General features: G+C 35.5%; 1 protein-coding gene and 1 long non-coding RNA gene across 3 annotated transcripts; both read left to right on the top strand.

Annotated features, from left to right (window-relative positions):
• Window positions 1-84: 84 nt before the first annotated feature.
• Window positions 85-23,923, top strand: LOC127877705 (60S ribosomal protein L4-like). 2 transcript variants are annotated; one of them, XM_052423838.1, is made up of 8 exons: window positions 85-243; window positions 534-699; window positions 9,339-9,709; window positions 10,245-10,374; window positions 11,833-11,989; window positions 20,427-20,510; window positions 21,860-22,025; window positions 23,653-23,923. In XM_052423838.1, exons 1-8 carry the CDS (start codon window positions 241-243, stop codon window positions 23,722-23,724), a joined length of 1,149 nt encoding a protein of 382 aa, XP_052279798.1. In that variant the 5' UTR covers window positions 85-240; the 3' UTR covers window positions 23,725-23,923. The 2 variants fall into 2 exon arrangements, with proteins under 2 accessions (XP_052279798.1, XP_052279800.1); XM_052423840.1 differs by lacking the exon at window positions 23,653-23,923 and adding an exon at window positions 22,770-22,875.
• LOC127877708 (uncharacterized) lies at window positions 14,996-16,388 on the top strand. The gene is made up of 2 exons (XR_008048585.1): window positions 14,996-15,590; window positions 15,753-16,388. It is a non-coding gene; the product is annotated as an uncharacterized LOC127877708 (long non-coding RNA).
• Window positions 23,924-25,418: the final 1,495 nt, after the last annotated feature.

The raw sequence follows: 25,418 nt of genomic DNA, 5'->3' as shown, positions 1-25,418 counted from the left end.
CCAGCCGAATATCTGTTAATAAAATAGTTCTTTAGTTTGCATTTAATTTCAAGTATAAAATTTAGTGCTTGGACGAAACCACATAAAATTTTGCTTTGAAATAAAATAACATAAAGAAGCAAATGGATTTGCACCATGTTAATTTAAAACAATCAGAATTCTACGATTAATACTCTACATATAGTCCTTTTCCGATCACGTCGCCATTGTGCGGACACGTCGTAAATAACTTCAATCAAAATGGTATCACTTTCAATGTCCATGTGCTTTATTGCTTCAAATCACGTTTTCATGTATTGACATTTGCCTTAACTTTTCTGTTTTAAATAAGTCAGGGTAGATGTTTCGACCGTGTTAATATGTAATGTAAGGTACAACATGTTTTCGCGAATAGACACGCGGTCGTGTGACTCCAGTAAGATAAATTAATAAGACCTGATGTTTTCTTTCTTCCATATTTTTTAATGGCAACCTTACCGATGCTTTTAACAAGATTCGACTCATTAAGTTACACTGTTATTCACATATTTCAGGCGCGGCCTTTATTATCTGTCTACAATGAGAAGGGTGAGAGAGCAGGCACCAATGTGTCCCTGCCAGCAGTGTTCAGGGCTCCCATCAGGCCTGACATTGTCAGCTTTGTTCACTTTGAAATGAAGAAAAACAGCAGACAGCCGTATGCTGTCAGTGTTAAAGCTGGTAAATATTGTTATGCCCTCAGATCGATAGATCGGGAGTATATTGTTTTTGTCCTGTTTGTCTGTCTGTCTGTCATTCTCTCCCATAACTTTAACCTTGGTTAAAGTTTAATAAATATGCTTTTATTTGGTTATTTTGTCTTCTTTATGTAAACAGATGCAATATTGGGCATGTTCAACGTTAATTCAATTACTGCAGTTTTGTTTTTCAGTTACAGTTACACTCTGTGATAAGAACTGAACAGTCAAAACCTTATAGCAAATATTTTTGACCAAAACAAACACTGGTTAGTCACACAAGTTATAAGACACTTCGTTCTTAAAAAAAAAAAATGCCCAATATTGCATCTGTTTACATAAAGAAGACAAAATAACAAATAAAAACAAATTTATTTGTTAAACCACTGAATTATTTAAGCATGATTAATTCACAATTTTTTCCCAAATGAGCCGTTTCATCGAAGCAAAAATTCCCAAAATGACCAATTTTGTCGATAAAAAATTCCCAATTTGGTCAGACTCCTTTTCCCAAAATAGGCAGAAAACCCCCTGGTAATAGATATACTTGATGCCCCATGCATTAAGGTTGTGTTTTGTTACAAAAGCAGTCATAGGAATGATGATAATATAATGATGATAAATATGTGATGAAAAGGTGCTACCGGTAAATATTTTAAATCACTTAAATGTTTTAAATATGATTAAAAGTTCAGCCTCTGTTTCGTCCACCCATTCCCCTCGGTACACTGCAACAAAAATAAGCATTTAGTGCTCAGATAAGGCTATGCAGCCTGTGGGTGTCTGGACTCTCATCAGCCCAGAAAGCCACCATTCTTGATATATTTAAAGGAGATAAAAACAGAGAACTCTGTTACAATCTGTGTTCTGATAGCATGTTGTTATTTGTGCAAGACTGTGAATGAAAGTTAATGTTGCTTTTCTGTTTCATTTAAAGCTGACAAAAGTTAAACAAAGTCATATCAATACCATTCTCCAATTGGTACAATTCACAACTTGATTTTTCCCAATTTTAAGATTTCGCGACTCGTTTTTTTCCCAATTTGGTGATTTCACGAAGCGAAAAATTCCCAATGGCATGGGTTCCGGACCCGTTCCCAATTGGGTGAAAAAAATCACTGGGTTTGAGGTCACTGTGGTCAAGGTCACAGAGGCTTAAAATAGATTTTTGCGTCACAATTTTGTTACAGTTTCTCACAGCGCCTTCAATATTTTACTTCTCTCTAACATATTTTGCATGTAGGTACCTTGCATGCGATTCTTCCTTTTGATGAGGTTTGAGGTCACTGGGGTCAAGGTCACCGAGGCTAATAATAGATTTTTTTAGGTGGTTATTAACACATAGATTGACAAAGCGCATCATCGGGGAGCATCCATCAGTTTCACTGATATTCTTGTTTTCATATTGAACACATTCAGGGACAACTCTACAGGCGACTAGAGCGATAAATTCGCTCGCCCGTGATATCGCCCTACGAGCCCAGAAAAGCGAAAATCAAACCGTCCGATTAGTTTTGCTTAGGCGCGCTACCGCCCGCAGGCGATTAGCAAGTTTGTTGTTAATCTAACAACTACCGCCTGCAGGCGATAAGCAAGTTTATTGTTTGATGTTTATCTAACTGTTACACAATTTACCCTCCGCATGGATCGTTGATTGACCTAGACAAAGCAGTCTCTTAATATTGGTTGCAATAACAACACACTTGTGCCTATTCGCGTGTGCCGTAAGTTGTCTAATGATAACGTGATCATTGATAGACCATCTGATAATTGCAGGTTTTTTAGCAGACCGCACGGTTAAAGAAAGTCGGCAAAAATAATTAAAGAAAAACAAATTTTGATCAAAGGTTTATTAATTACGTAGATCACTATTATCCTCCTACTGATTTGTCATACAAATAAATGCGTTAGAAGTTTAAGGTGCACGAACTTAAAGGTTTAGAGGCTAAGTCCAGCGAGTTTTGTCACTTTGTTAAGCCACCGATAATTACGAGTATTAAACACCCATCGTATATAAACTGGAATCTCGGTTCATTTTTTATACTTACAAGTCATAATACTACACATAAACATAGGGAAAACACATTTCCTCGATTAGATATAAATTATCTGAGTAGAATTCAATTGCTACGTCATGACCTTCGACATTGCAAATGGTGTACGTATTGTAACACTCAACCCGTGTTCAATTCAAAGCTGTCGATTCAAATTACAAGTAATGCTGATTCAATAATGGAGAAAGAATTAACTGGATTTATCATTTAACAAACATTTGATAAGGTTTGTTAAACCAGATAACAACAAGGAAAATTTGGATTATTAAAGTTAAACAGGTAAGGCATTGTTAAGTGAACATATTTCGGACATGAATAGTATTCAGATAAACAGTAATAGATATACTAGATGTTCCATGCATTAAGATTGTGTTTTTGTTACAAAAGCAGTCACTTTAGGGATGATGATAATACATGTATATTGACGAGAAATATGTGATGAAAAGGTGCTACCGGTACATATCTTAAATTACTTAATGTGTTAAATGACTTAAATGTGTTATGATGAACAGGGATTTCAATAGTTTTTGAAAATGAGGAGTCAAATGACCCTGTGCTTGATATTGTCAGGGGTCAAATGAACTTTTCAGGGGTCAAAATATTTAAATCTTGATAGTTTGTATCTGGCAATTTGTTTATTGCCATACAATACAGGTTTTTTTTTGGCCCGATTTTATAGCCGAAATTCGGCTATGTTCCCAATCCCAAAAAGTATACTTTTTTCCCAAAATGTGGCAAAAAATCCCAATTTCAAAAAAAAAAAAAAAAATTTTTTTTTTTTTTTTTTTTTTTAGAAAGAAGTCTAATGTGTATTTTTATCTCAATTTTAATTCAATTACATTTAACAAAGTATTATATGATTTTGTTCTTTTAATTTGAATGATTATAAAGGGTTATATCAAATTTAGTATTTCCCTAATCAGTGGACTTTTCGTGTGGAAAAAAAGGCTAATGAATTTATTTTCCCAATTTCATGAAAATGCCGATAAAATTCCCAATTCCAAAGCCATGGGCTATCTTCCCAAAAAGTGGGAAAAAAAACTTCAATATTACTTTGTATATTTTTTAGTATAGCTTGTTTTACTAAAAACTACATTTTGTGTATTAAAAAAATACATGTTATGTTAGTTTCATGGTAACATTTGCATCGACATGAAAGATAATTTAGAGGAGTCAAAAGTGACAAAATTGCAGATGCTGGCATCTAAAAGCCGGATTCTGCTTCAATTGAAATCTCTAGATGAAGTAGATTTCAATGAGAATTTATTGGGGTTTTTTACAAATAAGCATAAAATAATTATAGAAATAATACAAGTTGTGAAATGAACATGTTTTTATATTGTTCACACAAACTTCTCCCTGATTTTCCATTCTTCCCGTTTCAGTAAAAAGGAGAAGTCACTCCTCCTTATTTTTAAGGCCTAGGGTAGTCCCTGATTAACTTCATATTTGGCATGCATGCTTATCTCGAGGGGATGCTTATTTTGAGTGGTGAAAGGTCAAGGTCATCCTTCAAGGTCAAAGGTCAAAAATAAAAAAATAAATCATTTCTCCATTAAATCTCTTCTCATTTGAGTGGTGAAAGGTCGACCTTAATGGTCAAAAGTCAAATGAATGGCTTCAAAGCGGCGCAGAAGGCGGCATTGTGTTTCTGACAAACACATCTCTTGTTCAGAATCTATTCCCTATTGGTTGACTAGTTGTTCTTGAAAGCTTTGAGCTATTATGCAGCGTTTTCCTCTATATAAAGTAGGTACCGTAAAACGGCACTATTTCAATGAGACCTTTTCTCCCACTTTCAAAATAATAAATTCCCAATTCCCAAAAAAATCACAAATCACAGAAAAAAATCTGCAAATAGTTGCATTCGCCTATGTTAATCCCCTATTTTCAAATCATCGTTGTCTACACAATAGGTCAGTTTACCTGCTAAACGTGTTTCCACAACATTCTAACCTTTAATCCAGTTTTGTCCAGATTTTCTGTTTACTAAGTACTGTATTCAGTGCAATAATTGCTTCAGTATTGAATAATCTAAAAGAACGTAACAATAAAGATGCAGCATGATTGATTTGAAAATATTTTTAGGTTGACCCTCCTGGGCGCTGGGAGTTGCAACTGGTATCCAGATATTTCATGGAAACATGCCGCCCGAAATCCAGATGGCACTTTAATCTGTAATATTAGAAACATAAACTATTTTTCTGGCATAAAATTAAAGGGACCTTTTCACAGATTTTGGCATGTTTTGAAGTTAGTCATTAAATGCTTTACATGTATATTGATAAATGTAAACATTAATTTTTAAAAGCTCCAGTAAAAAATCAAATATAAAATTTAAAAAAAGGGGAAAAAAAAGTAGCCCGCAGCAGGGCTCGAACCAGTGACTCCTGGAAACCTGAAGTAAAAACGCATAAGCCAACTGAGCTATCCTGCCTAGCATACATAAGCGCGTATTTTATACGTTATAAGCAATCTTCGTAGTTTCAAAAATTTAAACGACAACAGAACTCAAAATTATTTAATCGTTTCACGTTGCAACGCTATATATTTTTTTGGGTTTTTAAATCGTCAAAAGATGCATATAATGGCTATATTAGACCATGGCAAATGTTCAGTAATACTGTTTCCTCATAAATATCATAACTAAACCAAAAATTTGCGAATCTGAAACAACTTTTTTCAATTTTGTCAATAATTACCAAACTGTGAAAAGATCCCTTTAAATAAACACAAACAAATCCTATATACACTGCAACGCCGATATATCGCGGACCGTTATATCGCACTGTCCAATATATCGCGCTTTTGCTATGGCTCCCAAAAATCCGACAAGCATGATCACTAAATGTCATGTTTTAATCTGAGAATTCGATAACTTAAGCAAAAAAAACGGTTCTAGCAAGTATTAACACCCTATATGTCGCGGCTTACTATGGCACGCAGTGAAGCGTAAAAAACAGTCGATAAGTGACAGCGTTGTGTACACACGGCTGGGGTTGTTTTTAACACTTAACAAATAACCAATTAGTGTCATTTCAAAGGTAATAATGGCAGTTTACTGGTATATAAATCGTTTAATTTCGGTACTGGTCATGAATTTCTTTGTTCTAATAAAAAGCGCGCAAAATTGGCGTGGGTGTATTTATTTGTAAATAAAAGTTTCGTAGCGGGTCAACATTGAGATAATTTAATTTCCATTAAAAGTTTCTTTGTAAATTTCAACTAAAGTACCGCGGTATCTCACGAATTATGTGGCATTGACATTTCCTCTTCATAAAATATCATTCAAAAACGCTGTATCGTTACCGTTACGCTGTTTCAGTTCCTTCATTAGGACTATTTATAAGGGTAAATTCGAATCTATGCACAATTATATTTTAGACGTTTTTTTACGGTAAGAATTTCTGTTTCGCGAGCGATCGTACAAGAAAATGAAAAATATAATTTACATTTTGTTTTTTATGATAAATACAGATACGTATGTAGTTATGAAAAATGTTTATTGTAGAATTGGTTTGCAATTATTACTATAAAATATGCAGCATTGCCGTATATAAAATGAAAACATTGAGGAAATTTGACAAATTAACCGCAATACAATTTAGTTAGACATTTCTCAAATTATATCGCGCGCCGGATATATCGCGCTCGCGATCTTTGGATCCCAACAACCGCGATATATCGGCGTTGCAGTGTATATCACTAATGCGCTAATTAAATTTTACGTGATATGGTGTGCTGGCATAATAATGATATTAATCCAAAGTTTCAAAAATGTCAACAGTTCATGAAAATGTGTAAGTTTTTGCAATGGAAAAGCCAAGTATCAGTATTATGTAAGCACACAATATCAAGTAAGTTGTTTTAATTTGCGCACTATATTTATAGTGATCTATTTATGATCTGTTTGTGTTTATTTATGCCAGATAATAGGTCATGTTGCCAATATTACAGATTAAAGTGCTGTCTGAATTCCAGGCGACAAGTTTACATGATCAGTTATCAGCATCAGCAGTTATCAGTTGCAACTGCCAGCGACCCAAAGGGTCAATAGCTGGGAGTTGGATTATTGCAACTACTTGGTTGACCTGCTTACAATGTTAAACATGTGATGATATTATGGTCCGTGTTTCTGATTCATAGTGATCGGATAACAACCATGCTGATGTTTGAAAATCTGTCTGTTACTGAAGAGCTTTTAATCGTTAAGGAAAACCATGATCTGTTTTCTGTATTTTATTGTTCTCCTTTCTTTAAATGTGTAGCAGAAAATTACTTGGTCTATAATTATTAAGGTTGAACATTTCTCACATCATGTGTAACAGTAAGAGAAAACATCAGAAAGATACTGTATTGTCAAAGCAGTTTAATTTTTAAAATCACAGGACAAATCTTCCTTTGTCAGGGTGTTCCACTTGTCATCTGCATTTTGCCAATAACACTCAGGGTTTTTTTTTTAGAAAAAGGGGAAGACGCTGGACGCTGGGTAAAAGGGGAAAATCGAGCGCGAAAGAAACATATTTGGGGAAAAAATAATAACTGTTCATTTCAATGTCTATAACTCATTATAGACTTCAGGGTTTTTTTTTTTAGAAAAAGAGGCATGTCTCTGACCTTTTTGTTCTTAAACACATGAACAAGTATGATATTAAAGTCAAAGTCCTAAATAAAGTTGCAGGTGTAGATCTAATAATGGGAAATGTTTTCAACTGGGGCCGGGGAACGATGTCAATATTATGATTTCAATTTCATGATGAATGGGTTGATGATCTAGATCTGCTACAGTATTGGAAGGGAAAGGTGCGGCAGCTGCCGATTGTCTACTTTCACTTTCACAATAATCAGACAGTATTAATCGATGTTGATGAATTCTTAAAAAATGCGTCAACGCAATTAATATTTTCTGGGTCCGAACGTTTTATTTTGTTTGTGTATGAATGCCAATTGTGAGACTTTTTTCTGTTTTAACCTTTATATTTTGGCTTTCACATAACCTGGATGAAAATTCGACTGGTTTCCGGTAATTAATTGACGAAACACCCTTCTCGCGCAAGACCGGAATCCAGTAAAATAGTCACATGATTAATACGATTAGTTGCCCGGTTTCCATGACGTAATTTAAGAGCTATATATAAAACCACTGGGATTCCCAGATTTGAGTGTTCGTCGGGAGAGAGAGAGAGAGTAAGATCGTTGTACATGGTACAAATTGGATAAGTGTCGACTTCCCAAAAGAAAAAAAAACATTTTTTTGAGGGTAAAATATTATATTTTGGTGAAAAATTATATTTTTGGAGGGGAAATGGTATTTTTAGGGGAAAAATTCTGGTAGGGGAAGACGCCGAACATCGGCGTCACTTTCTTAGTAAAAAAAAACCCTGACACTTGATGTTGAAGGGAGGACAACTGTGTTATTATGCCCCAGGATAAAAGAACGGGGGTATATCAGGGCTTTTCATCTGGAAATTGGGAAGAAGCCCTAGCCTTGCAAATTGGGAAATTTAAGCGCGATAAATGGCCATTTTGGGAAAAACTTTTTAAAGCATTTCATCACAGGTAAATCATTTAATCAATTTTAAACAGTCACAATAATGGTTTGAACTTTATTTTTGTTATGAATTAATGACCTGGAAATGTTCTTTTCAAAGATTGGCCAGCTATATTTTCAAACAGATAAACTTTTCAACAGGTAACAGCAGTTTTTGAACAGTAAACTAAAAGTTATCTCTAAAATTCAGCGATGACACTGGTGACCTCCCTTGCGGCCCTCGTTCAAAAACCGACAATAAAACCCGTACTACGCAATATTCTGTTCTAGACTGGTACACAAATACAATTAAAATTCGGCTTAGCGGTAGTGGGGAAATACCTGAACTGAACTGGTAGCGAAAAAATCGATACCAGACAACAATTACGCAAAATAAACCTTCATCTTTGTTTATCGCTCGTGGAAGCTTTCAATGAAATTACAATCATCTACAAGACCAGTAAAACTATACCGAATAGTAACTTGGCTACAAAACACTATCCGCTGTGTTTATTTTTTTGATTTTCAGGGGAATTTCAATCGTTTTTTTTGGGAAGTCTTTCAGCCAGAGTTGGGAAAAAATAAGGCCTTTTAGAATTGGGAAGGAGCCGAATATCGGCCTCTGTTATATAAGGATGAAAAGCCCTGTATATTGTTTTTGGTCTGTCTGTCTGTTTGTCATTCATTGTGTGTGTCCCAAAACTTTAACCTTGGTTACAGTTTTGCAATAACTTTTGCATTATTGAAGATAGCAACTTGATATTTGGTATGCATGTGTATCTCATGGAGCTGCACATTTTGAGTGGTGAAAGGTCAAGGTCAAATATATGGCTTCAAAGCGGCGCAATAGGGGGCATTGTGTTTCTGACAAACACATCTCTTGTTTTTTATTGGAATGTTTATCAAAATATTAATTTCTAAACTTTCTGTGCTAGACCTTAGCAGAACCCCAACAGAGCTTGTCAGAAACACCGTTTTGTAAGGTTTGCATCTTGTTAGACATTTGACCTAATAAATATGGAATTAATTTTTTTTCAGGTCACCAGACGTCTGCTGAGTCCTGGGGTACTGGCAGAGCTGTTGCTCGTATTCCTCGAGTCCGTGGTGGTGGTACCCACAGGTCTGGCCAGGGTGCCTTTGGCAACATGTGCCGTGGCGGAAGAATGTTTGCTCCGACCAAAACCTGGCGTAGGTGGCACAGAAGAATCAATGTGAACCAGAGGAGATATGCCCTTTGCTCTGCCCTGGCAGCATCAGCTGTCCCAGCCCTGGTGATGTCCAAGGGTCACAAGATTGAGGAGATACCAGAGGTTCCCCTTGTTGTGACCGACAAAATAGAGGAATACAAGAAGACAAAAGAGGCTGTGCAGCTCCTGAAACGTCTCAAGGCCTGGCAGGACATAATGAAGGTTTGTTTAAATACATTTGCAAAGACAGAACATTGTTAAACAGTTCTATCAAAGTCAAATGATGATATCATGGTCCGTGTTACTGATTCAAAGTGATCAGAGAAATAAACCATGCTGATTTATTTTGTTAATATAGTTTTGTTTCTCACAAAGTATGAAATATGACCTACACCCATTTTCATAGTCATACGGAATTTTAGCATAAATTCAAATTTGGGAAAATATGTATTATTGTTTTATTTATATTTAAAAAATAGTTTTTAATTAAATAGTTCAATAAAACAGAATATCCTAATATAAAAATATCAGTACAGTGGTTATAACAACTTCAGACTTTTTCTACACATTCCTACGCATCGTAACTCCATACTGTTGGTTATTACCCCAATAACCAACAGTAACCCGTCGATTATTTCTTAAATATATACACCTTGTGCATATGAAATCTGCAAAAAAATAATGTTGCCAATAAGTTATTTGCACTGATTCGATTACTAAGCAGGCAGATGAAAATATTCTTTACTGAATATTTCAGGTTTACAAATCTCGACGATTCCGAGCTGGCAAAGGGAAAATGAGGAACAGGCGTAGGATTCAAAGACGTGGACCTCTTATTGTTTATAATCAAGATAATGGTTTAACAAGAGCTTTTAGAAATATTCCAGGTAAGTAAAATGAAACAAAAAGCTTAGGAAGTTTATTTTACCTCAGTTTTTAGCCTTTTTATCTCACCTGTCACAAAGTGACATGGTGAGCTTATGTGACCGTGTGATGTCCGGCGTCCGTTGTGTGTGCGTGTGTGCGTCCGTCAACAATTTGTTTGTGTAGACAGTAGAGGTCACAGTTTTTATCCAATCTTTACGAAATTTGGTCAGATTGTTTATCTTGATGAAATCTGGGTTGGGATTGTATTTGGGTCATCTGGGGTAAAAAACTAGGTCACAAGGTCAAAAAATAGGTCAAATAATAGAATAACCTTGTGTAAACAATAGAGGTCGCAGTTTTCATCCAATCTTTATGAAATTTGGTCAGAATGTTTATCTTGATGAAATCTGGGTTGGGATTGTATTTGGGTCATCTGGGGTCAAAAACTAGTTCACTAGGTCAAAAACTAGGTCAAATAATAGAAAAACCTTGTGTAGACAATAGAGGTTGCAGTTTTCATCCAATCTTTATGAAATATGGTCAGAATGTTAATCTTGATACAAATTTAGCTTGGGAATGTACATGTATTTGGGTCATCTGGTTTCAAAAACTAGGTCACTAGGTCAAAAACTAGGTCAAACAATAGAGAAACCTTGTGTAGACAATAGAGGTCGCAGTTTTCATCCAATCTTAACGAAATTTGGTCAGAGTGTTTATCTTGATGAAATCTGAGTTGGGATTGTATTTGAGTCATCTGAGGTAAGAAACTAGGTCACTAGGTCAAATAATAGAAAAACCGTCAACAATTTGTTTGTGTAGACAGTAGAGGTCACAGTTTTCATCCAATCTTCATGAAATTTGATCAGAATGTTTGTCTTGATGAAATCTTGGTTGGGATTGTATTTGGGTCACCTGGGGTCAAAAACTAGGTCAATAGGTCAAATATTAGAAAAACCTTGTGTAGACAATAGAGGTCACAGTTTTCATCCAATCTATATGAAATTTGGTCAGAATGTTTTATCTTGATGAAAACTGGGTTGGGATTGTATTTGGTTAGTCAGGTGAGCGATTCAGGGCCATCATGGCCCTCTTGTTTGCATGGATTGTTCAGTCAAATATAATGTATTTGGATATATGATAAAACTATGGTCCGTGTTACTGATTACACATGATCAGATACCAACCATACTGATACCATCACTGAGTTGAGGACATTTTATGCAAGTCCAACAGTTAACTCTGCCTTAGTAGAATAGATGTAATGGAAACATTTCTTTGAAAGTTGTCTTTATATATTTAACATAACCTGAAAAGTAGTTTTCATGTGAATTGCAGATTCGCATCCAAGGAATTCATCGTTTTGTATTTTAATGTACTTCAACTTATATACATTTATATTAATAAACTTGATGCCAAAGTGCTTAACAGTTTCCATTAAGTAGTTGCTCATAACCATTCTGGCCCTTATTGGTTTTCAGGAGTCACTTTACTTAACGTGGCCCGATTAAACCTGGTCAAGGTTGCTCCTGGTGGCCACGTTGGGCGTTTCTGTATCTGGACACAGTCGGCCATTAATAAGCTTGACAGTATCTATGGTACATGGAAAGCGCCTTCACAACAAAAAAATAATTACAAGTAAGTATACCGTACTGTAAATGTATTAATTACCCATACATATAGTGGCAGCTTGTGGTCTTCCTATTTCTTATTTTGATGGCATTGACAGACCTGTCTACTTCTACAGATTCGCGGTAGATCCTTCGGATTATTTGGCTAAACTACGCACTACGGATTTTTACTGAAAAACTACGGATCCATCAATCAAAATGGAAAAAATTTTAGTTTTTAATCGTACTTTCTCTTATTTTCGGTCTTTGCGGGTAATTTATCAATCATAATCCTTTTGGCGCTTGTGTAGTAAGAAACGTTATATTCAAGCCTCCGGGGGAATGAGTGCTGATCGAGCTTGTCGAGTCGTCACCGAAGAACAACTGACTTGCGTATTGGTTAGCAAATTAAGCCGAATATATACAATTTTACGTTGCTATTCAGTATGCACATCTCTCTCTCTATTGCGGAGAATACCGACAATAGTCGATATATTGGGATTGAGCACGCCTGTTTTTACACACGTCCATGATGGCGGCAAGCAGACAAATATTGCGTTTAACGACGAAAATAATAAATACCATTCAAATTAACAACGGATATCATATGGTCATTAGGGAATAATGTAATTCGTGTGTCAATTAACGCAAAATACTATGTTTGAGATATAAAAAAATATCAGAAATCTGCACAGTGAATGTGTGTCATGGAAACAAGTGTTGGAAAATTGGAGTTCAGTCTACTCACAAAGTAAAAGCATTTATTATAATAAGATGAGTATCGTTCGAAAATGGAAAGAGACAAACATGATTTGATTTATATGTTAGTGGATCTGTGTATACTCAGATTCATATGCATATTCTGCTTTATTATGTTTGTTACGCTGTACAGTTTAATGAAATAGCATTGAACTGAGGTTGTCAAGTGCAAGATATTGAAAGGTAAACAAATAAAATATTATTATAACTCCATTTAATACATTATTAACACAACTGGAACTTTAAAGGGTGTTGTCAATATTTGTTTATGTTTTCCCCTTATGATATTTAATTTAAAAAAATACTGAATTAAATTTACAGCTACTCTAAAAGAGCTTATGATCAAATGGTGTATTTAAGAATTTATAGATTATTGCAAGTTTAATATGCATGTAGATGGATATTAACTAAATATTGTCTTCATTGTAAGAAGATATTAAAGCAGCACTTTATAATATTAAAATGCTGTCAAACACGCACTTAAAAACAATTTTAATTCTGTTACTTATAATCATATTTATAACGCTTAATGTTTCCCAATTTCATGGTTTATCGCGTTATTTTTTTACTGATTTCATGGTTTATCGCGCTAATTTTCCCAATCCAAATGGAACAGGCTGTAACAAAAAAAATCAAATAAAATCACTTAACATATTAAATTATAAGCAAGTAAATTCATCTAATGCTTTATGTACCGTTAAACTGATATGTGACCCAGTCATGGTGTTTAAATGCTCAAAATGATTCATTGAAAAGGTTAAAACTACTGACAACAGCCCAAATTTACTGAGAGATGCCCTCCATACTACTGAGAAGCAATCGGTAGGGTAAACAGGTCTGCATTGAGTTTGTATGGGTCTGGAATTTATTTCTGTGATATCATTCTTTCCTGGTCAATTTCAGTCTTTTGTCTCCTACCCAATGGTTTTTTTTCACCACGGGGGGAATGGGGCCCGGTTCCTTTGGATTGGGAAAAAACAAGTCATTTTGGCTTAAATTTGGGAATTATAGTTGCTGTCTTAGTATCAACAAATGCTTAAACATTGAAAATAAAAGTGATGTGAATACATTTACTAAGGTTTAACTTCTAGAGCCCCCCCCCCCCCCCCCCAAAAAAAAAAAAAAAAAAAAAAATTTTTTTTTTTTATATAGATAGATGTCTCATGATTATTATATCTCAATTCTATTTTAATTTAATCTTGTCAAACATACTAAATTATGAAATAAGCAATGAATATAGTGCAAACATGTACAAATGTAATAATTAGATAGTAAGTAAAAAATCCCCCCAAAAGGGAAAACGCCGCGAAAATTCCCCCTGCTATGGGTAGCGACCCGCTTCCCCTAAAATGGATTGAGGGCCCTGGGAGATGAACTGTTGAGATTTATAATACCCCCCACAAACGAAGTTTAGGGTGGTATATAGGAGTGAGCTTGTCTGCTGGTCGGTCGGTATTAAGTGTCTGCTCTCTAATTCAAGTTGTTTTCATCCAATCTTCACCAAACTTTGTCAGATGTTGTATCTAGATGATGTCTAGGTCAAGTTCTAATGTATGGTTCATGTCAGGTAAAAAAACTAGGTCACAGGGTCACTTAGTTGGTTTTAAACATTGAGCATGGTGTCCGCTCTCTAATTCAAGTAGTTTTCATCCGAGCTTCACCAAACTTGGTCAGCTAGATGATGTATAGGCTAAGTTCGAAGATTGGCCATGCCAGGTCAAAAACTAGGTCACGGGGTCACCTATTGCGTTTTAAACATTGAGCATGGTGTCCACTGTTTTTTTGTGAAGACACAGGGGTTTTTCTGCCTACTTTGGGAAAAGGAGTCTGACCAAATTGGGAATTTTTTATCGACAAAATAGCCCATTTTGGGAATTTTTGTTTCGTGAAACGGCTCATGCTTAAATAATTCTGTTGTTCAACAATTTTCTTTATATAAACACTTGCAAAACAAACACTGCCCAAACACAAGTTACAGCAACATTTTTGGCCGAGCTAAAATAGAGCCATGGGTATTTCATTTCAGGCCACAATTAAAATATTGTTGGTTTGCCCTTTACCGACCCTAAATTTTACAGGTGGGTAGGTAGGTAGGAAAATTATTTTATTTTATTTGAGAAATTATATTTTTTTAAATACACTAATAGTCTATGAATATTTAAAACACTTTTATTAAAGCACTGTTGCAGTGTACGAAGCCCTATGTAGCTTAACATTATCTTGTTTGCTGTTTCTTGCATATATTAATATCAAATGCATGCTTGTGTGTTATTACATCAAATATTTGTTCATTATATGATTTTAATTGCTCAAATGCATTTGTAATTATTTAACAGTCAGACAGCTTTTATTTTTAACTTAAACCTTTCCCTTAAATTGGGCTTAATTAGCATGCAACAAGCATTGAAGGAGTGTAGAAAGACAGCCCAAAGCCTTTAATGGAAAAATTCAGACGTGGCGAAAGACCATCACATTTTACAGGCCAGACCGGCCTACCAGGAGAAACAATTCACAGGCCTGTTGAAGTTTTTACAGGCCTCAATTTTAAGTGTTTGACCGGTTAGTGCATAGTCTCAGCATGGAAAAGTAAATTCATAAAAGGGCAAACTGAACATTATTATGAAGCATTATTTTTAACCAGGTTTTCCGAAGGAAAAAACTGGTTATTAGATTGGCGAATGCGGGCGGGCTGGCTGGCTGGCGGGCTGGCTGGCGGGCTGGCGGAACAAGCTTGTCCGGGCCATAACTATGTCGTTCATTGTCAGATTTTAAAATCATTTGGCACATTTGTTCACCATCATTGGACGGTGTGTCGCGCGAAATAATTACGTCTATATCTCCAAGGTCAAGGTCACACTTTGAGTTCAAAGGTCAAAAATGGCCATAAATGAGCTTGTCCGAGCCATAACTATGTCGTTCATTGTCAGATTTTAAAATCATTTGGCACATTTGTTCACCATCATTGGACGGTGTGTCGCGCGAAATAATTACGTCGATATCTCCAAGGTCAAGGTCACACTTTGAGTTCAAAGGTAAAAAATAGCCATAAATGAGCTTGTCTGGGCTATAACTATGTCATTCATTATGATATTTTAAAATCATTTGGCACATTTGTTCACCATCATGGGACGGTGTGTCACACAAAAGAATCACGTCAATATCTCCAATGTCAAGGTCGCCACGACTAAAAATAGATTTATTTTAAAACAAACTTACAAAGGGTGTTAATTTTGTTTGTTCATTTAAAAAGTTCAGTTTGAGTTGTCTCCCTTTATCAGATTTTTTTTCACAATGAAAACCTGGTTTTGTGACAATTTTGTCCCTTGTTCTTGAATGCTCTGAGCTTTTATGAGTACATACGTACAGCTCAGAGGGTAAATAGCTGGGAGTTGTATTATTGCAACTAACATAAGCATGAAAACTTGATTTGGGGAAATAAATTAAGGGTGTTAGTTTCAGTTTGTGGATATACTAACGCTTTAAACATATATACTTGAGTGTTGTCGATGTATTTAGCTAAGAGACATTAATAAATTAAATAAGTTTACCTTTACATATCCATTTCACTAACATGCCATTACAGTAAACTGTTCAGTGTGGCAAACATAATAAAGCAGAATATGCACATGAATCTGATTAAACACAGATCCACTTGCATATAAATCAAATCATGTTTGTCTTTTATTTTGCATTTTCGACAAAAAAATCCTGTAACTGTTAGATGTATTTTTCTTTGCGAGAAGACTGCATTCCAATTTTCAAACACTTCATCACTTGTTCTGTGACATTCAGTTCATACATTTGCAAAAAAAAGAGAGTTTTATTTGTACAGTGAAAACTCTCTTTACGACCACCTCGGTATTCCGACCAACTCTCTAAGTCGACCACCATTTTTCAGTCCCGATTTGTTCCTTCTATATTTCAATGGTCGTTACACTCACTAATCCGACCAACCCGCTAATCCGCTATTACAACCACTTTAATCAATACCAATTATCGATATTGTTCTTAATTGACACCCGCCAAACGACCAGTAATTTTCACACCTTACTTGATCTGATGTTGTGGTACTATCGGGCTTGTGTACGAAGCCATTCTGACCCAATTAAACACAATTAACGACAACGGTTTTTGGCATCGATTTGCGACACAGGTTTTAGATTTTCGGCACTTGTTATATTTTTTAACCCTTGATTGACAATTAGCTATTATTATTATTGAGTCTTTGATGGGTAAATTGGTAGTTGTTTGGTACACACTTTAAAGATTTATTACGGCGAATAATTTAACAGTTAGGATATTTGAGTAACACGGTTTTGTTCGTGATGGATATAAAAACCGACTTTTATACCATATCGTTATTCAAAATGGATAAGCGAAAACGGAAAGAGTTGTGTTTAAAAGAAAAGATTGATTTGATCGACGCAAGTGATGGGAAATCTCAACGACGATTTATTCGGCATTGGAAAGACTCGTGTTCAAGCTATTCTAAAAAGAAAATCTCGACTTTTATTCGACAAAATGCTAAGCAGACGACAATTGACTCATTCGTTAAGTAAACATCAAGGATCTTGATGAAAAGTACATATACATGTATTTACACTTCTTTAATGAACAACTTGAAATACTATCTTTGTACAATGTATAAATACAATGTATAAACGGATAACTGTTATATTGTATGCAAACAGATAAAAGTTCAGTGAATATTTACGTTGTTGTAATTATATGTCCATCAAATTCATGAAAACTCAGAATTAAGACCACCTCGCTATTAAGACCACTTTTGAAAAGTCCCACAAGTGGTCATAATAGCGAGTTTTCACTGTATCTAAAACCTATGCTCCATCGTAGAATGACACGCTCTTTTCATTAATCAATACTAATTATATGATGTCCGTCGTAAATTCGATAGTTATTTGTTCTCGCTGAGCATCGTTATTTCTTTTAATTGTCCGCCATCTTGGATCACGTTAACAACATGTGTACAACGAACGTAAACTCGTATATGTCCGACTACTTTCGCGAACCAATTGTTAAGTATGATGTCGTTCGGCCATTTTCACGGAACATTTTCGCCGATCGCGATGCTGGTTATAGACGCTTGCATTACTGTCTATTCTGGGGCGTATGAAATTCCAACTATCGGAGCGACCTAGATCGGTCAGGGGCGATAATAATAGACAGGGATATAAATACGCGCATGAATAAATATTGCTTTTGGCTCTTTTATCATCGTCGAAAAAAACGAAAAAAAAAAAAATACGTTTTCAGAAATCGCAATAAAAATTTTTGGGTCGGGGGGTAAAAAGTGGGTCGGTCGGTAAAGGGCAAACAAACTCAATTTTAATTTAGGCCTCATACTTTAATGTATTAAATGACGATTGAACTACAACTTTCTTACAAGGCTCTGAGCATTCAGTTGCCGATTTTGTGATTGACGGCCCTGGCATTACTTCTGTTGCTGTTACATTTTGCTGATTGTCCGAGCCTGTCTGTTCAGGGTTACTCGCGGCAGTAATTTCGGAAGATTCTGAGCGTTTGGAAAACATCGATAATATCGTTACACATCCTTTAGCGTCTATATTTTGTGTTTTTTTAAATGTAATATTTCGTCGCTGTCGTTCTCAAACCTCGTAGCTCCAAAATTTTCAAAATATTTTTTTCGTCTTTTCCGAATATTTGAAGTCTGGCGCGTGTTTTGTGCTATATATCGTAGCTCTACCCAAATCAGAGCCCTTGGAAAAGCCACGTGACGAAATGTTGTAGAATGATTGTTGGCTTTTTTCCTGGCGAAAAGTCGTAGCGACGCCATTTCACCTATAGGTACGTCGTTTCGTTTGGACAAATTTGACAAAAACGTTTTTATTTTATTTTTTTATTTGCCAACTACGAGGTTTTTCCTATCATGGACGAATTTCGTCCTCATAAAAATGAATAAACTGTAGGTGACAAAGATATCGTTGCCGAACATGTCCCCTGACTGTCAAGTTATACTTTCAGTATACTTCTTTATGCGTCTACGGCTTATTACCGTAGTTTGCAAGCTTCATTTTTTTTTATATTTTTTACAGAATTTCAATTTCTAACAACATTCGTTGGCATCCGTTGAAAAGTTGCATTTCTGTAGCTACGAGGTTGTGAGGAACGACATCGACCGATTTACTATTGTGCGAAGCATTGATTGAAAATAGCGTCTTACAGATATGTTATAGAATGTGTATGTGCGGACTCTATATACTCCTTGTATAATGCGAACAGTTTGACGTCATCGCTGAAGAGTAAATGCATCCGGCCAAATGGGCAACCAAAAAATCTGTTCGGTCACTAAAGGCTTTATTACATCACGAATGAAGGGAAGTCACTCTTTCGATATAAATTATGTTTACTTTTTACGATTTTGGAAGATTTTATTTTTTGGAATTGGGGAAAAATGCAATCAAAATTTGATTGGGAACGGGTCCGTTTGCTTTGGGAAAGCCTCCGTTTCCCGGAGGCGCAGACAGTGCTGAAAAACCCCTGAGACAACATGCAAAATATTCTGTGTCAATGCGGCATGTGGTGGTATTCCTCACATCTGTGACAAAGCTCTAGTTTATTTTTATGCCCCCGGTAGGGTGGCATATAGCAGTTGAACTGTCCGTCAGTATGTCAGTCTGTCCGTCCATCCGAAAAATATATTTAACGTTGGCCATAACTTTTGCAATATTGAAGATAGCAACTCGATATTTGGCATGCATGTGTTTCTCATGAAGCTGCACATTTTGAGTGGTGGAAGTTCAAGGTCATCCTTCAAGGTCAAAGGTAAAAAAAAAAAAAATTCAAAGCGGTGCAATAGGAGGCATTGTGTTTCTGACGAACACATCTCTTGTTGTTTTTTATGCACCCCCAAAATTTATTTTGGGGGGGGGGAGCATATAGTCGCCGCTTCGTCTGTCGTGCGTGTGTGTCCGTCCGTCCATGCACAATTTTTGTCCGGGCTATTTCTCATTTTCTCAGCAACTAATGACTGGAATTCAATGAAACTTTATGGGAAGCTTCACTACCAAGAGGAGATGTGCATATTATCAGCGGGTTCTGGTCGGATGATTTTTCACAGTGTTATGGCCCTTTGAAATTTTCTATAAAAAATTCTTGTCCCCCCAACTACTGTGCCCTCAAGAAGTTTCCTTTTATCTGAATATATAGTGCAATATTGTGACAAGAAAACAACTTTGGGGAGCATCACCCATCTCCGACGGTTTCTTGTTTAAAACGGTCAATTGGAAATTTTTGGATCCCGTATGGGTGTTTCACCATTGGGAATGGGTCCCCCTACAGGCCCCAAATTTATTAAATAATAAAAACACTGGTACTTTGTGGTTCGAAGTGAAATCTCAGATTCTAAGGATTAGAATTTAATGAAGCTTGATATGCAGCTTCTTGTGACATTGGGCATGCACATCCTTGTTTCATTCTAAATATTTTTTAGGATACTTTTGTTTCAAAAATGTCCTTCATCTTAGAATAGGTGTCGATAAGTTATGTCTGCTGGACAAATCACTATGAGTATGCTGTGAGGACAGTTGAGTCTTCATGGTGGTTACAGATCTTGAATTAGTAGAATCTGCGGGGGCAGATGTTTATGATGAACATTTGATCATTATTGCTTAGGTAATATTGCTTGTAATATACATTTTAATGACAGTATGATGGTTTTGTTTCAGTCTTCCTTCTACTAAAATGACCAACACAGATTTAAGCCGTTTACTGAAGAGTGACGAGATACAGGCTGCACTCCGAGCACCCAAGTATGTTACCCTCATTTGCTTAGAGAATATAGAGCACAGAAAATATATGCTTTATGTAGACGGATATTATTAAATGAGAAAGTTATATGGTATTGCTTTAAGTGCATTTCATGCAAATTAGCAAATTGGTTTGCTATTGCCTAATTATGATGATATTATGGTCCGTGTTGCTGATAGCTAGTGATCAGATACCAACCATGCTGATGTTAGGCATTGCAGTTCACTTTGGTGCATTATAAGCGATATATGTTGTAAGTCTTGTAATGTTTTTAAAAAAAGTTCATTTCAGAACAAAGTGAAGTGCTATTTTAAATTCTTTATACTTTAGTCTATGCGTTGAAAATCTGACATCCATACATTATTCAGTCGAGCCATTGTTATAAGTCATTGAAAAATACAGTTTGACCAAGCATCCCTGAATTGACCAGTCGCCAAATTCGAGATCGCTCCGCCCACTAAGTTGTGTTTTCATAAAACGCTTTATCCATTACTCCGACAGTCTTTGTTTGTCGGACCATGTGGCCACAATAAACAAAATCTGATTGATTAGTTCGTGAGTTTGATTGACAGCTGGCGACTGGTCAATTCTAGCATTAGTACTGGTGACTAAAAGAATATCACAAGCCCTGGTATGTGAAATCAAGATGAGCAATCAAGTTCAAAATTGAACAAGTAGTGGGCTTTCAAGCTTGTGCTTTTTTGTATCACTGTCAAATATGGTATCCTCCTCATTGAAACCAATATGGCAATGCAGATTTCCCTCTCTGTGTCTTACAGGAAGGAAAACAAGCATCTTGGTATAAATAGATGGGCTAATAAAAACACAAAATATATATGTTGATGGGTATTATTAATCACAGCAATTCATTTTGTTTCAAGTATATTTCAAGTAAATAAATAAACTGATGCCTATTCATGATGATATTATGGTCCGTGTTGCTGATGGTTAAGTGATCAGATACCAACCATGCTGATGTAAGGCATTGCAGTTCACTTTGTTCCATTATAAATTATAGATGTTGAAACTCTTGTGTTTCTTACAAAAAGTTTATTTCAGGACAAAGAAAGTGCTATTTTAAATTCTTAATAATTTATTCTAAGCAGTGAAAATATTTTATTTGCATACATAATTCATTGAAGCCATTGTTATTAGTAATTCAAAAAGACAGTTTGACCAAGAATGCCTAAATTCTAATTCTAGATTATTACAAACCCTGCTATATGAAATCAAGAAGCTAAGCAAGCCAATTCATAGTTGATCAGTATAGGACTAGGATCACTGTTTGACATGTTATCCTTGTCATTGAAACAAGTATGGCAATGTAATATTTCCTTTCTGTGTCTTGCAGGAAGGAGAACAAGCGTCGTATCCTGAAGAAGAATCCTCTGAAGAACCTGCGAGTGATGGGCCGCCTCAACCCGTATGACAAGGTGGTCCGCAAGGCTGCCAAGGAGATTGAGGCCAGACAGAAACGTGCACGCTCTGGGGCTGTGGATGCCAAGAGGCCTGCAGCGGTATGGCAAGATTCACATCTCTTGAACTACCACTCAGAACATTGTGAAGATTTAATCATTGTTAAATCTTCAGGATAAAAGATTGCTTTTGTTTTGCCTAATTATGATGATATTATGGTCCTTGTTGCTGATAGCTTGTGATCAGATACCAACCATGCTGATGTTAGGCATCGCAGTTCTTTTTATCGCATTCTGAACTTTAGATTATGGAACTTTAAGAATGTACTGAGCAAAGACCTATTTACAAAATGATTGCTTTTAAAAATAATGTATAAAATCTATTCTGGACAGAAGAAAAGGATACATTTATACAAAAGTGTTCTTAATCTATTCTTTGAAGTGAAAAGAGTAACATTTTATCATAATTGTTCGTTATTTTATATGATTTTATCAAAAAAAATTCTGACTTATGTCAGGAAATATTTGTGAGGCTTAGTTTGGGATTTTTTTATTTGTTAATTGGCCTGTTAAAAGCTAAAGTATGTTAGTGTTGTGGCGTTAAAATGTTTGTAAAATTGTGATGGTCATCAGTTATGCTTTTGGTTGTTCCAAACTGTGCATACTTTGAAGTTAAGAAACTACAAATTTGCTTTTAATTCAGAAGACATGTGTCTTTGATGTATATTTTTTTCATTTACACACAAGTCTTTTGCTTCATGTTTCAGAACATTCAGAAGTCAAGATGAAAATTAGCTTGCACTCATTGTGTCTATTAACTTAACAGTCTTGTGTGTTATGTTTCAGGCCAAGGCCACCAAGCCTGCAGCTAAAGGGGCCAAGCCGGCAACCAAGGCTCCTGCCAAGGGCAAGAAGTAAACTGCCTGTTCAACACACATCAGATGTACAGCCTTTACAAAGTTGACCATATTTATTCTAAATGACATTTCTCTGGAATTGTGCTATGAACAAGTCAAACTATGACATCAAGAGATAACAGTATAGATGTGATATTGAATGCAATGTACTGAGCAAAGACTATTTAAAAATGAGTGCTTTTAAAATAATGTATAATCTATTCTGTACAGAGAAAAGATAACATTTTATCAAAATTGTTCTTTAATCTATTCTTTGAAGTGAAAAGATGACATTTTATCATAATTGTTCGTTATTTATTTAATGATATTTTTCATCAAAAAAATTCTTGAACTTTGAATGGGATCTGTATAAAAATGCAAAGATTTAAAGTGGGTTATGAGCTTTCAGCTGTTTATCGAATTTCCCATACCCTAGTCTGAATTTTTAATATTAAACCATTGGAAATGTAAGCTTGAGTGGAGTGCCCTTTCTTATTATTCAGGAAATATTTGTGAGGCTTAGTTTGGGATTTTTTTTATTTGTTAATTGGCCTGTTAAAAGCTAAAGTATGTTAGTGTTGTGGCGTTAAAATGTTTGTAAAATTGTGATGGTCATCAGTTATGCTTTTGGTTGTTCCAAACTGTGCATAATTTGAAGTTAAGAAACTACAAATTTTGCTTTTAATTCAGAAGACATGTGTCTTTGATGTATATTTTTTTCATTTACAACACAGTCTTTTGCTTCATGTTTCAGAACATTCAGAAGTCAAGATGAAAATTAGCTTGCACTCATTGTGTCTATTAACTTAACAGTCTTGTGTGTTATGTTTCAGGCCAAGGCCACCAAGCCTGCAGCTAAAGGGGCCAAGCCGGCAACCAAGGCTCCTGCCAAGGGCAAGAAGTAAACTGCCTGTTCAACACACATCAGATGTACAGCCTTTACAAAGTTGACCATATTTATTCTAAATGACATTTCTCTGGAATTGTGCTATGAACAAGTCAAACTATGACATCAAGAGATAAACAGTATAGATGTGATATTTGAATGTATTGCTGTCATTTGGTTTGTGAGGCATCAGCAGACTAATAAACTGCCCAGGAGTATTCTTTTGTTGCATTATTCTGATCTCCGCTCGTTCTGCCCAGTGTAGATAATTTCAATTGTTTTAGAAATGTACACTTTTTATGCCCCCGGATCGAATGATCGGGGGTATATTGTTTTTGGCCTGTCTGTCATTGTATGTGTGTGTCCCAAAACTTTAACCTTGGTCATAACTTTTGCAATATTGAAGATAGCAACTTATATTTGGCATGCATGTGTATCTCATGGAGCTGCACATTTTGAGAGGTGAAAGGTAAAAGGTAAAAAAAACAAAAAACAAACTTTAACCAAAACTTTAACCTTCTTCATAACTTTTGCACTATTGAATGTAGCAACTTGATATTTGACATGCATGTGTATTTCATGGAGCTGCACATTTTGAGTGGTGAAATGTCAAGGTCATTCTTCAAGGTCAAAGGTATATAACAACAACACTTTAACCAAAACTGTAACCTTCTTCATGACATTTGCAAGATTGAACGTAGCAACTTGATATTTGGCATGCATGTGTATCTCACGGAGCTGCACATTTTTAGTAGTGAAAGGTCAAGGTCATCCTTCAAGGTGAAAGGTAAAAAAACAAAACAAAAAACTTAAACCAAAACTTTAACCTTCATAACTTTTGCAATATTCAACTTAGCAACTTGATATTTGTCATGCATGTGTATCTCATGTAGCTGCACATTTTGAGTGGTGAAAGGTCACAGTCATCCTTCAAGGTCAAAGGTAAAAAAAAAAATCAAAGCGGCGCATTAGGGGGCATTGTGTTTCTGACAAACACATCTCTTGTTTTCTTCTTTTTTTTAATTCATATAAAATTCACCAAAACAGTATTCTCAGATATTCCAAGTAACACACCCTCAGTCTTTGTTTTCCCGATGTTTAGACTTCCTGGGCCTGTTTGATGGAACTTGGTCAGAATGTTTATCGTGACCATATCAAAGAAGAGTTTGGTTATGGGTCATAAAAACGGTAAAATCTTGGAAAACAATATTTATGACAATTATGACAAATCTTAATGACACTGTCTAGGTAATATTCCATTCTGGGTTATGTGCGTGCAAAGACTGTCGCATTATCATAAAAACTTGTTCCCAATATATATGCAACATTTATGTTAAAGGGGCCTTTTCACAGATTTTGGCATTTTTTTTAACTTATTCATTAAATGCTTTATATTGATAAATGTAAACATTGGATCGTAAAAGCTCCAGTAAAAAATCAAGAAAAAAAATAAAAAAGGAAAAGAACATTGCCCGGAGCAGGTTTCGAACCAGTTACCCCTGGAGTCCTGCCAGAGTCCTGAAGTAAAAATGCTCTAGCCTACTGAGCTATTCCGCCGTGTATACAGACATGACGTATTTTATACCTTATATAAGCAATCTTCGTAGTTTTACAAAATTTAACGACAAAAACAGAACTCTCCAAATTATTCAATCGTTTCGCGTTGCAACGCTTTATAACTTTTAGGTTTTAAAATCGTCAAAAGATGCATAT

The sequence above is a fragment of the Dreissena polymorpha genome, chromosome 4 (genome assembly GCF_020536995.1).
Source record: "Dreissena polymorpha isolate Duluth1 chromosome 4, UMN_Dpol_1.0, whole genome shotgun sequence".
Taxonomy (NCBI): Eukaryota; Metazoa; Mollusca; class Bivalvia; order Myida; family Dreissenidae; genus Dreissena; species Dreissena polymorpha.
Note: the sequence above shows the minus strand (reverse complement) of the source record. Positions and strands in the feature narration are given on the sequence as shown.